Source organism: Apaloderma vittatum, unplaced genomic scaffold (genome assembly GCF_000703405.1).
Source record: "Apaloderma vittatum isolate BGI_N311 unplaced genomic scaffold, ASM70340v1 scaffold39884, whole genome shotgun sequence".
Classification (NCBI taxonomy): domain Eukaryota; kingdom Metazoa; phylum Chordata; class Aves; order Trogoniformes; family Trogonidae; genus Apaloderma; species Apaloderma vittatum.
Window position 1 is genome coordinate 32,049 of NW_009715073.1, and position 11,076 is coordinate 43,124.

General features: G+C 44.5%; 1 protein-coding gene across 3 annotated transcripts in view; it reads right to left on the reverse strand.

Moving 5' to 3' along the window:
- Window positions 1–198: 198 nt before the first annotated feature.
- The window catches only part of ATG13 (autophagy related 13), a 15,658-nt gene continuing 4,780 nt past the window's right edge, over window positions 199–11,076 (reverse strand). Inside the window, exons 8-17 of one of the 3 annotated variants that reach the window (XM_009868971.1) lie at window positions 10,732–10,830; window positions 9,922–10,012; window positions 7,404–7,502; window positions 6,216–6,326; window positions 5,011–5,144; window positions 3,700–3,817; window positions 2,932–3,009; window positions 2,515–2,631; window positions 1,937–2,065; window positions 199–718 (exon numbers count right to left, since the gene is read on the reverse strand). In XM_009868971.1, the coding sequence (XP_009867273.1) occupies window positions 641–718; window positions 1,937–2,065; window positions 2,515–2,631; window positions 2,932–3,009; window positions 3,700–3,817; window positions 5,011–5,144; window positions 6,216–6,326; window positions 7,404–7,502; window positions 9,922–10,012; window positions 10,732–10,830 (1,054 nt within the window). In that variant the 3' untranslated portion in view covers window positions 199–640. The remainder of the gene's footprint in view (window positions 719–1,936; window positions 2,066–2,514; window positions 2,632–2,931; window positions 3,010–3,699; window positions 3,818–5,010; window positions 5,145–6,215; window positions 6,327–7,403; window positions 7,503–9,921; window positions 10,013–10,731; window positions 10,831–11,076) is intronic. The other 2 variants (XM_009868972.1, XM_009868973.1) reach the window with 2 other exon arrangements.

Sequence of the window (11,076 nt, forward strand, 5' to 3'; positions counted from 1 at the left end):
ACAGAAGGCCTTACACAACGTGACCCAGCTCCTCAGAAGCAGGAAAACAAAGGTAACTCGCATTACACAGGTCCCAAAGCTGATGTCTCTCCCTGGGCTCCAGGCACTCACACTGAAGTTGGGATGAGATGCCCTGTTCTGCAGAATGGATGTCCTGGACTTAAAACTACTGAATCTGCTGAACTCACAGACTCTGGAAATGAACCAAAGCTTTCTATGCTCTAACAGAGACTGTAGGAAAACGTCTGTCAGCACGAAGCTGTAATTAAGGAACTTACACCACAAGACCTTTGGATGGGGCACATGGCAACTTTTCACAAAGCCCCTCCCCATAGAACAGAGACTGAGGAGAAACTAAGTTTCATACATTGGAGTTTGACTTCTTGTGTCTCCACTGAAGTCTTAAATTCAAAACTGACTGTGAGCAGGAAAAGCAGTCCAGAACTATGTGGTGGTGTAGCTGAGGAAAATCAGCAGATGAGCTGTATCTGCTGTTAAAGAGAGCGATCAGAGAAAGCTCATCTGATGGATGGAACGAGTCAAAGTGAGACAAAGGCAGAACAGGGGTGATATTTCTTGATGTCACTCTCCAGGATGTGTTGAGAAGGAAGAACTGCTGCAGCAAAACTGGAAAACAGCTTCACTGCAAGGTTTCTACAAAGGCATCAAACTCTTTGACATTCTTCTCATGGACTGCCAGCTTCTCTGGTAACGAGTCCTGGAAACGTAAAGAAGGATGCAGATTAGGGCTCATGCACAGCAGATAAAACCCACATTCTAAGGTTAAAATTCTGAGTCATGCAACCCCTCTCTACTGCTCTGGGCTCCCCTTCCCAGGTGCACAAAACTAGGATTCCTCTTAGCAGCATCCAGCAAACGACCCTGAGAAGGGCACTCTGCCCAGTGTGTGTTTGTGCTGCAGGTACAGCAGGTACACTGGGGCATCACCTTGTGCAATTCCCCAGCTGCAGCACCACAACCTGCTCAGGTCACTGCCTTCCACCAAGTCACGTGCAGCTTTTAGCCTTTGGTATTATTTTCTCCCCAGAGTATGCTACAGTGCTTGCGAGCCCAATCCAGCACTCACCCAGGCGTGACTTTCACCAGCCACACCAGGATTCCACCTCTGCTCAGGCTGCAAGATCAGGCCTAGTTTGCCACCGAGTTTGACACAGCAGAGGTAGGATTAGTTTTGTGGGTTTCAATGACAGCCACAGCAAGCACGCGGCAGCAGCTTTCAGCTTGAAGATAAACACACCAGTTTCGGAGGCTTAAGTGTGCCCCAAACAAATTGGCATTTGTCTGGAACATATTAGTGAGAGACCCCCTTTGGGGCAGGGTCTCTCCTCTGACAAGTACAGGAAAGTCATGGACCTGCTGGAGTGGGTCCAGAGGAGGCCACACACATGATCAGAGGGATGGAACATCTCCCATACGAAGAAAGGCTGAGAGTGTTGGGGTTGTTCAGCCTGGAGAAGAGAAAGCTCTGGGGAGACCTTATTGCAGACTTTCAATACTCAAAGGGGGGGCCTATAAGAAAGATGGCAAAGGAGCTTTTAGCATGGCCCGTTGTGACAGAACAAGGGGTAATGGTTTTTAACCTAAAAGAGGATAATTTCAGACTAGATATAAGGAATAGTATTTTTTTTTGTTTTTACAGTGAAGGTGGTGAAACACTGGCACAGGTTGCCCAGAGAGGTGCTTGATGCCCCATCCCTGAAAACATTCAAGGTCAGGTTGGACTGAATTCTGAGCAATCTGATCTAGTTAAAGATGTCTCTGCTCACTGCAGGGGGGTTGGATTAGTGACTTTTAAAGGTCTCTTCAAACCCAACCTATTCTCTGATTCTACGGAGACAGGACTTCTTTCAAAGCAGGAGTAGGGAGAGCATTATAAAGAACATACGATTCCCACAGAAATTTCAGGGATCCATACCAAGTCCTCTGCCATGGACTGCGCTCCAATGTCAATGGAGAGGCTGCTGAGTTGAGGGGGGTTCTGAAACTCACGGTAAAACGTCCCCAGGTCCATTGGAAGAATGTCATCCTTAGAAAATGCTGGTTTCTAGAAGCAAAGATACTGCTGTTAATCCCCATTCAGAGATACTGGCTTCCCTTTTGCCATAACCTCAGGTAAAGTTATGACCCACTATCTGTAAACATCTTCATATTACAACTGTTGCTGCAATAATGCTGATTAAGTAACTGAAGAACAGCCCACATCTGTGCTTGCCTGAGCACTTGGAAGAGAGCATTTTCTTGGACTCTGGCTCCTTTAGGCATTAGAGAGAGAACGCCAAGCCCAGGTGTTGGTAGGAAACTGAAAGTATTTAATTTGTAGCTGCTGTTTCCAAGTATCAGTGTTTTTACAATTTTGGGACTAGTTTGAACTGTGAATCGTGAGTCTCTTCCACCCCCACTGAAAATTACTCTTACACCATCTGCCTTTGTACCAGCACCTGAAGCCCACCTAAGATGCAGGTGTTACATGAGAGCAATGCCGAGAGCACTTACAAAGTCAATCATAACAAAGTCATCATGGGTGTTCCCTGTGCTGCTGCCACTGGAGCCCTCCGAGTGTAAGCTGCCTTGGAGAGGAGATTCGGTTTCTGGGGAGTCAGGAGGATTGACCTGCCCAAGAAATCAAAGACAGTGAGTACTGCTCTTATGTCTGTCTCTGCACTTCGGCAGTGTGGGGGCAGTTAGGAGGTTCGACAATAAACACATGCTACAGCAGGGGCAGCAAACACATGTTCTTATTTGCAAGTGTGGAGAGCTCAAGGCTTAACGTGGGAGACTTCTTGAAGCCAAACACATCTGAATAACTAGTTCTTTGCTCAAAAAACAAAGTGTGTTCAAGGTAGGGAATAGCATAAATGTTGCATAAGGGATGCTGAGAAGGCACATATTATACCTCTGGAAGAGGCTTACCATGGGGTCGTTATCTTCCAGCTCAACATTCTTGGGAGCAAACATGGCAAAAGGAATGTCTAAGTTGGCCATGGTCACCTGAGGAGATTCAGCAAACAGAATTTCACTAAGATGCTCTGCTCACCCAGCACAGAAAAGGATCTTTAAAGTCTTTGTCAGGCCTGTTAAAAATTGCCCAAGATCTCATCGCCAATTAGGCAGGAGGCTCACGACCTCATTTGAAAGGCATAGGATAGAGAGACTGTACTCAGCGGACTCAATGCAGATACATACGCTGAGGTGGGATGGCTTATATACATCTTGAATAATGTAGGCAAGGATTAATGAACTGCTACAAATCCAAACAATTCTCCTTCATCCATCCAAAAGGCCTAGAAGAGCAGCCCTAGAACTGGGCAGATCTCTGCGCTGCCCCACCTGAGCTTCAGTGCTTGCTTACTAGTGATGAACGAGTCTACTGCGTGTCCCTTCAAGGCAGGGAGGCTTGTACCCAGTTTATAAACCTGTAGTAGTCGCAGATCATTTTGAGACCCGAGCACCAGACCAGGTGCTGGCAAAGTGGGGGAGAATCAATGGCTGTGACATCCCCAAAAGATTCTATGAAAAACAAGCCTATGGCAAGACCTTGTGGAAAATGTGGCAGGCAGGAATATGCACTCGGTTTCTGGGGTTGTGCTGGCACTGGGGTGCTTTTTGCTTCTCTGTGTAGGAACAGATGGAAGAAGCAGGGCATTATGGTGCCCTCTGAGAAGACCTACTGCTAGTTACCTGGTTAATGGGTTTGTTGACAAAAGCTCCCACCTTCCTGATGAAGATAGTCTCCAAAAGGTCATGTGGGGAGCCACATTTCCCTTCGCTGCTGTTTGATACTGTTTCTGTGTCCTCACTGAGGGAGAAAAATAGACTAATTAGTGACTCAAAGCACAAACAATATAGTCAAGTCACATAATTTACAACGCTCCTTCTGATTTTTGGGTTTACTCCTAGTATTGGGAGAAGGACAACAGCAATCTCTGTCCTTGTACCACACATTTCTCCTCAGTCTCAAGCGCAAAAGGGGAGTGGGACGCTTGTAGAATCAGATTTTTGTTTAAAGCTGGATGAAAACTATTTAGCTGAATGAAAAGTTGTTGCCAACTGAAATAGGCTTTTCTTTTCGGAGATTGACTTTTAACGTCAGAATGTGCACGTTCACAGCAATTGCTGTTCATGACTTATTTTTTCAGGAATACAGTAGTCACAGATCTGTGAGGAGTTGAGAGTAATAACAAGAATTGTATGTGTCGCTCAGGTTACAGAGACAGCAGCCTAATACATCCCAACAGCCACTGCCACTATGATTGATTCACTGCATGGCTATTAGTTATTTTTACGATCTGTTTGTCTTCTACCACAGATATTCAGAATTTTAAAACAAACATAAAAAATGGCTGTCTTCTGGCATAAGGACTCTTTAGATAGTATGCCCAGGAAAGTGCTAGCGCAACTATGTTTTTTGGTTTCCTCATAGCAAAATCTCTGCTTAAGGTATTTGACTCAGAAGTATGTGACTCCAATAGAGACTTCACAAGAAAGAAATATGGTTACCAAAAAAAAGGATTTAATTATCTGAGAAGGTGACCAAGGACAATTTGAGTTTTTCAGTAACTTTGTGCCTAAAGCTTCTTAATAAAACAGTAAACAGATTTGCAGTGACTACAGCTGGTTTTGGTAACAATTCGCATTAAGTCTCTGGAGAATTTAAGACTTGCTTGTGAACTTACTTCACCTTGTTGTTCTGCAATCAGCAAAAACAGTAGAGAGATTTAAAAAAAAAAAGATAAAATTGATAATAAAGTTAAAGCTGACATAATAGTAGTTGTAAGGAAGTTACAGTGACTTATCAGGTGTAAGCAGATGGGCGAGATCATTGTTTGGAGAAAGGCTCAAGCCCCAGAGAAAGCTGCAAGGTTTTTTTGGGGGTAGAAAGACATTAGTTAAGTTACAAACAATAGATTAAAAGAGGAAAACAAAACGTTTTATCTTGACAGGATTACAAATAGACTAGCACAAGTGGTGAACCATCTAAACCCGACCTACCTACTAGAAGGAGTAGCTGCTGAGCAGGGGACTCCATCCAGCGGGGTGCACATCCTCTCTTGGTCAGCTTGAGCGCCATGCGTTGGCTGGCTGGGAATCGGGGGAACTCCCCCCTCTTTGCCCGGACCAATCAGCTGAGATGGAGAGGAACAGTCAAGTCAGACATCTCAAAATCAAGCCACCACCACCTGTGCTGGCGATCCTGCTCTGGCAGGGGCACTGGACTAGATGATCTTTCGAGGTCCCTTCCAACTACTAACATTCTGTGATTCTGGAACGCAGAGCAAATTCCATCATTCTGCGACTAAGTTGTAGGGTTTTTGGCATGTCTCACAGGCCCCCATGAAGCTAAGAGGTGTCAAGTAGAAGCTGATCACCCACAACAAACTCTTCCTTCCTACTCCACTACTCTCTACTTCAGGCATGTTTTCCTTCAGGAAGAGGGGGAAAAAGATAAAATTTATATCCTCTTGCTATGATCTCACTGCTCTCTACAGCTTCCTAAGGAGGACAAGTGGAGAGGAAAGTGCTGAGTGCTTCTGCACCAGGGGAGGTTTGGACTGGACGTTAGGAAGCATTTATTTTACCATTTACTGGTCAAACACTAGAACAGGCTCCCTAGAGAGGTGGTTGAGGCCCCAAGCCTGTCAGTGTCTAAGAGGCATTTGGGCAATGCCCTCAATAACATGCTTTAACTTGGTCAGCCCTGAGTTGGTCAGGCAGTTGGACTAAATGATCGTTGTAGGTCCCTTCCAACTGAAATAGTTTATTCCATGCCACCATCACTGTGTCAGCAAAACTCTGCTGTAGTGGGAACATCACAGGCAGAAGATGACTTCTGTCAGCTTTGTTTACCTGCCTCACGAAGGGATGTCAGTATGCCAGTATGGACTGCCAGTGTGTCCTACATCTAGGCTACAGTGCTGTGCTTGGACAGCTACAGGGGCAGCAGATCCTGACGAGTGATGTGCTGGTGCAGGCAGACAGCTCTAGTGCCTGCTCTCTCAGCACAGTTTTCCCTACCGCAGTAAAGCCAGGGATGCCAATCCCCAGCTCCTGTGCAGGTTGTGCTTTCTCTGTATTTCCTCGACAGTCTTTTCGTTCCTGACAGACAGGATACCAATGCACGCACTAGTTTCAAGGCCTGTACAAGTGACACAAACAGTTACAATACCAGCCACACTTGTTCTACGCTCTAGAAGTACCTGGTGAGGGTGTGCAGCGTTCAAGCCACCAGCAAAGAGTACAGGATACCCAATGTCAGCTGATCCAACTCCCAGGGCAGCAGGCTGATAGGAAAGACGAGAGCTGGAAAGCTAAGAAAGAAGAGAAAAAAACCAAGAAGGGCAAGGGGAGAGGAGAGAGGAAAGGGAAGGGGAATGCCCCACAGTCTGAATAATCACCCGTCACTGAAGAAGGAACAGAAAAAGTCAGAGGCACAGCACAGCATTTCAGGCTGGCAGGAGGATGCTAGAATTTCATTGGAATCAATAATGAAGGTTATTACTCTAGATGAAGTTCTTATTGAACTAATGGGGACTAGGTCTGGGTCTTGACAAGAAAACAAGACTGGTTTCCTACACATAGAGGAGGCAGCTGTACAGGGTACAACTGACATCCAGTCACAGGGAAGCTCTGCTCTACAGGCCTGTTTAGCGTACTGGAAAAACACATGAATGTCATCATCAGCTTACTAAAGAGCTAATATTAAATATGTTTTTACCCCCCCAGAACATTATCAGCATTGTCAGCTGTTTGAACTAATTCCCACTGCAGCCAAAGAATGCAGTCCCACAAACATCTTAGGTAAAAAGAACTGGAAAGTTAACCCTTCTGAGAGTGCTTTAGGAGCGAGGTGCTGGAAGCAGTGAAACCCAGAAGTTTCTTACACACCCCTGGTAGAGATCTAGCTGGTCAGATTAAACTAAACTGTCCTAGTTTAGCTTGCTTGACCTCAAGAGGAACATTTCTTTCAGAGCTGTGTGGGATACTCCAGTAGCACCAATGCTGACATAATTTACAGGGGTCTGAGTGATGAAAAGCACTTTAATTTTGGCTAGTTAAGCTGACTGGAGCCCTAATGACTGTGCAGGTTCTAGGGACACTGGCTAAGAGAGAACACTCAGCCTTGTGCCTTACTTCTTCTGTCCTTCACTAACAATCCTTGCAACAGCCGCTGTTTATTTCGGGGTGCTTGTCCTGTCTTTGGGAGACCTTCACCTGCAAAGGCATTTTAAGCAGCCAGTCTCAACAGTGTGCCTGGCCCATTTCGGATTCACCAGTCTTTCCCATGCACAAACATTCCACATTGTCAAATTTGTACTTTGCTGTATTTGTTTTGTCACGCTAGAACTGCATCTGGCCACACACAGCATGTTCTATTGACAACTCACTTGATGTGAATAGGCCAGTCCCATCACTGGGACCTTCAAGGTGTCCGTCACCACAGGAGGAGGGGTCTGAAAATGTGCCTTTGTGACAGTAAAAACACACTGTGCACAGACACAGACACACAGAGGAAACAAGGAAGAGAGAGAGAGAGAGTGAGAGAAAGGGAGAGAGAGAAAGAGAGAGAGAAGGACTTCAGAGAGGAACTATGAAGAGTTGGATGAACTGAATGCTAGTGAAGAGGTTTTTGGCTGCAGCAGCCACACCTACACATAGAGCAGGAGTCTCACTACTGCCAGAAGCACAGGCATTTCGTAAAGAATTGACTGTTTCCCATTTTTAGTGAACCAGTCAACATAGGTCATACTTTAGACTCCGGTGAACACTGACGGAAAGTAACTGCCAGAGACTCTGTTCCACAGCTAATTAGTATTGGAACTGGCCAATTAGCAAGGAGAACGCTGCACAGATGCCAGGAAAAGCCAAGAGTAATTTTTTTTTTGAACACACAAATTGTATGTATTTCAATACTTTCTTTTCATCCATACTCCCTCATCTTCCAGCCTTCTGAGGGATCACATCTTGGCAGGTCTGTGCTGCACCCTTACAATAAAGGGGACCCAGACTAAGGTGCAATTCAAGCGCACTGATGTGATGAAGACAGAACTCTATCAGGAGGAGTATTTTTACCGTTTTACCATTTACTCCAGAAGTAAATGGTCTCACAGAGGCTACTAATGCAAAAAGGGCAATCCAAACCTGGTTCAGTCCCATACCTTCTCCCAGTCATTTTCCTACCAACAGTTTTCAGTTTTAGGAAAGCATTGTTTATGGACACACCCATGGCCAGACCTTCTCCTGAATTCTGGGCTACCCCACAATTCACACAGACATGCTATGCAAGCTTACAGGGAGAAGGTAATACCTATTACCTCATATGATGCAGCTTAGGCCTCATTTCTACTGGGAAGACAGGCAGAGATTTGGACAATTTGCCTACAGAACCACACAGTTCCCAGTACTTTCCCATGCGTGAGGTTGTATATAGAAAGCTGGAGAAAGAAATTAACTTTATTTTCCCCCCCTCTAACTTACTTCAGAGACCACTCTGCCAAGGCAGCCTTAAAATTCTAACTGTGGTAACAAAGACTGGCAGTTGCTTTATAAATAAGTGCACAGCATATGGCAGCTATGAGCCACAACAAAAGCAAAGATGTAGGCTCATACTTAATGTGACTCCTCAAAGTTCATCTGGTTTCGTAAAGCTTTTCCCCTCAGTGACAGCAAGGTTTCACACCCCTGGGAAAATGTCAGCTTCAAGGCATTTACGTACATATTACTGTTAAGTAACGCTGGCATGAGCAAGCCAGTTTCCTTAGGAAACCTTTTACATTTAACTTGTTTTGTGAAAAGGCAGGAGACAACTCTGCCACAAACTCAACTCCTGAGCTGCGTATCACAGAATAAGAAAGCTTTATTCCATCAGACTTACCGTGAGTGCTGGATGACTGGCTCAGCCCTGATACCCTGTCATCCAAAATCCACTTCACACAAAAACGCTTCCTAAGAAAAGCTCCTTTCTAGTTCATTCATACAGTAGGATACATTCTGCTAATTCCAGTGGAAAGACCCATAGCAAATTCTTTCAGTTTGGAACACCATTCCAATTATAGTCCTTTCTATGTTTCATGTTGACAGCAAAAGAGATTTCAAGTCTTTAGATTGTCTTTAAAGATTAGTAGAGCCATCTGCTTGGCTGGACAACAAGGGAGGACATTCCTGGATATTTAAAGCTATAGGACAACTGCAAATATAGCTGAGTCTTCAAAACACAGGAGTTGTGGAACCAGATATACAAGGACAGTAGAAGAAAAAGGGATTGGCGTTTGTGTATTTTGATATTCAGAAGGAAACCATTATCCACTTATTTTAAAATTGAAACTTAAGTGAAATTTGCATGGGTAGGTGCAAGTACAGACTGTTAAGCCCTAGCTCAATATTACAACCCAGTTTGTTTGCTGATATTTATTCCTGCTGTGCCAACTACTTTTAGATAGTCCAGTAAATACAGTTTTTGTCTTTTTCCTGCTTTTCCATTCTGCAATGCAGATGACTGTTTTATAAGCATTTTCCGGATATTTCAGTGTTTCTTTTTCAATGTCAGTCTGTTATTTCTATTTATGCTGCCTGGCATCAGTCTCTTTAATTCCTTTTCTTGCAATATCTGTATGTGAGTGTGTAAGTACACTGCTAACCTCTTCAAGCATAGCTCAGCTCAGCTATAGGAGTAGGTTCTTTAACTCTTTTTCAGTAATTCAGTTTTTCTAGTCCCCAGCATTTTTCTGAAATTGGTATCTAACTAGGTTTTACTCAGAGCGTAGCAATATAAATAACCCACAGATTAAATCTGAATTAGCATCAGGAGGCCACTTGCTTGCACAGCAGTTGATGCAGGAGCATGCATACTACCCTGACAGTGACTGTTCTATCTAGGAGTAAAAAAAAAAGCCCGGTTTCTCTTACCTGAGACGGAGGAGAGGTGGAAAATGACGTGGTACACACTTCTTGGGAATCTTCTACTGAGGGATATACTGCACCATTGTCCTCACCAGCTCTAAAGCAGCAAGAAGAGAAAACCTTCCTAACTGGAAATATTCCTTAAAACACACAAATAGTAGAACACAGTGGGACAAACACTGCAGGAGGTTGAGAGTATTTGGGTGGAGTTGAAAGGAGAATTATGAAGGGCTCTCATCTGCTTGGCAGAACTGAGGAAAACAAGCTATGAAAAATTAAATGTTCCCCAGGCACTGCTCCCCTATGCCCACACAGAAACACCATCGTTTTTTTTATTTAACTAAAAGTTTTTTATATACCAGTTAATGCTACTCGCTTTGTTATTTTCAGGACCTTTGTCGAACAATACCACTCGTCCCAATCTGAGTGCCCTCTCATGCATTTCAGAGAAGTCAAACCTCTCATCTTCAAAGAAAAATTAAACTCTGATCTGGAGATACATGCCTCTGGACATGTAGTTCCACAGCAGGATTAACTGTTACACTTTCAAATTCCCAAAGGCAGCCAAGGTTAAACTTATGTCCAAGTGCTTCTGTAAAGAATTTGGGAAAATACTGTGGCTTGCTGCACTCAAGTCTTCTAAACATGAGGGGAAAAATGTCAGCCTTCCTCATATGCTCAATCATGTCAGTATGACTGACACTAATCTTCCAGTCTTCCTTCCCATGCAGTTAGCAAATAGTGGAAAAGGCTCTGTATTTGGGCATAACTGATGCCTTCGCCATGGCCCGTGACTTGAACTCAGTGTTTCCTCACCTGTAATTGCAGGGATGCATGGGTGAAGAGCTGGGATAGGGACGGTCCACAAAGTGATCAATGATAATCCCCATGATAGGAGGGGTCCTCTCAAACTGCCTGCAAGGCAACAAGCAATGGTGTTATCGGCTTTTCCTCTCTACTTATCCCAACTCATGGTGCCCTCACAGAAAACCCTTGTGTCTGCTAATGGGACCAGAGCATCTTTACAATTCAGCCCTGCAACTCCAAGCATGCATCCACAATTTGCTGTTCTAGAGTCTGGCTCACGATTACCCAAATACTCCCCTTGCTGCAAGACTTAAGCATGAGAGAGCATTCCCCATGAAGGAGAATCTCAGCAGG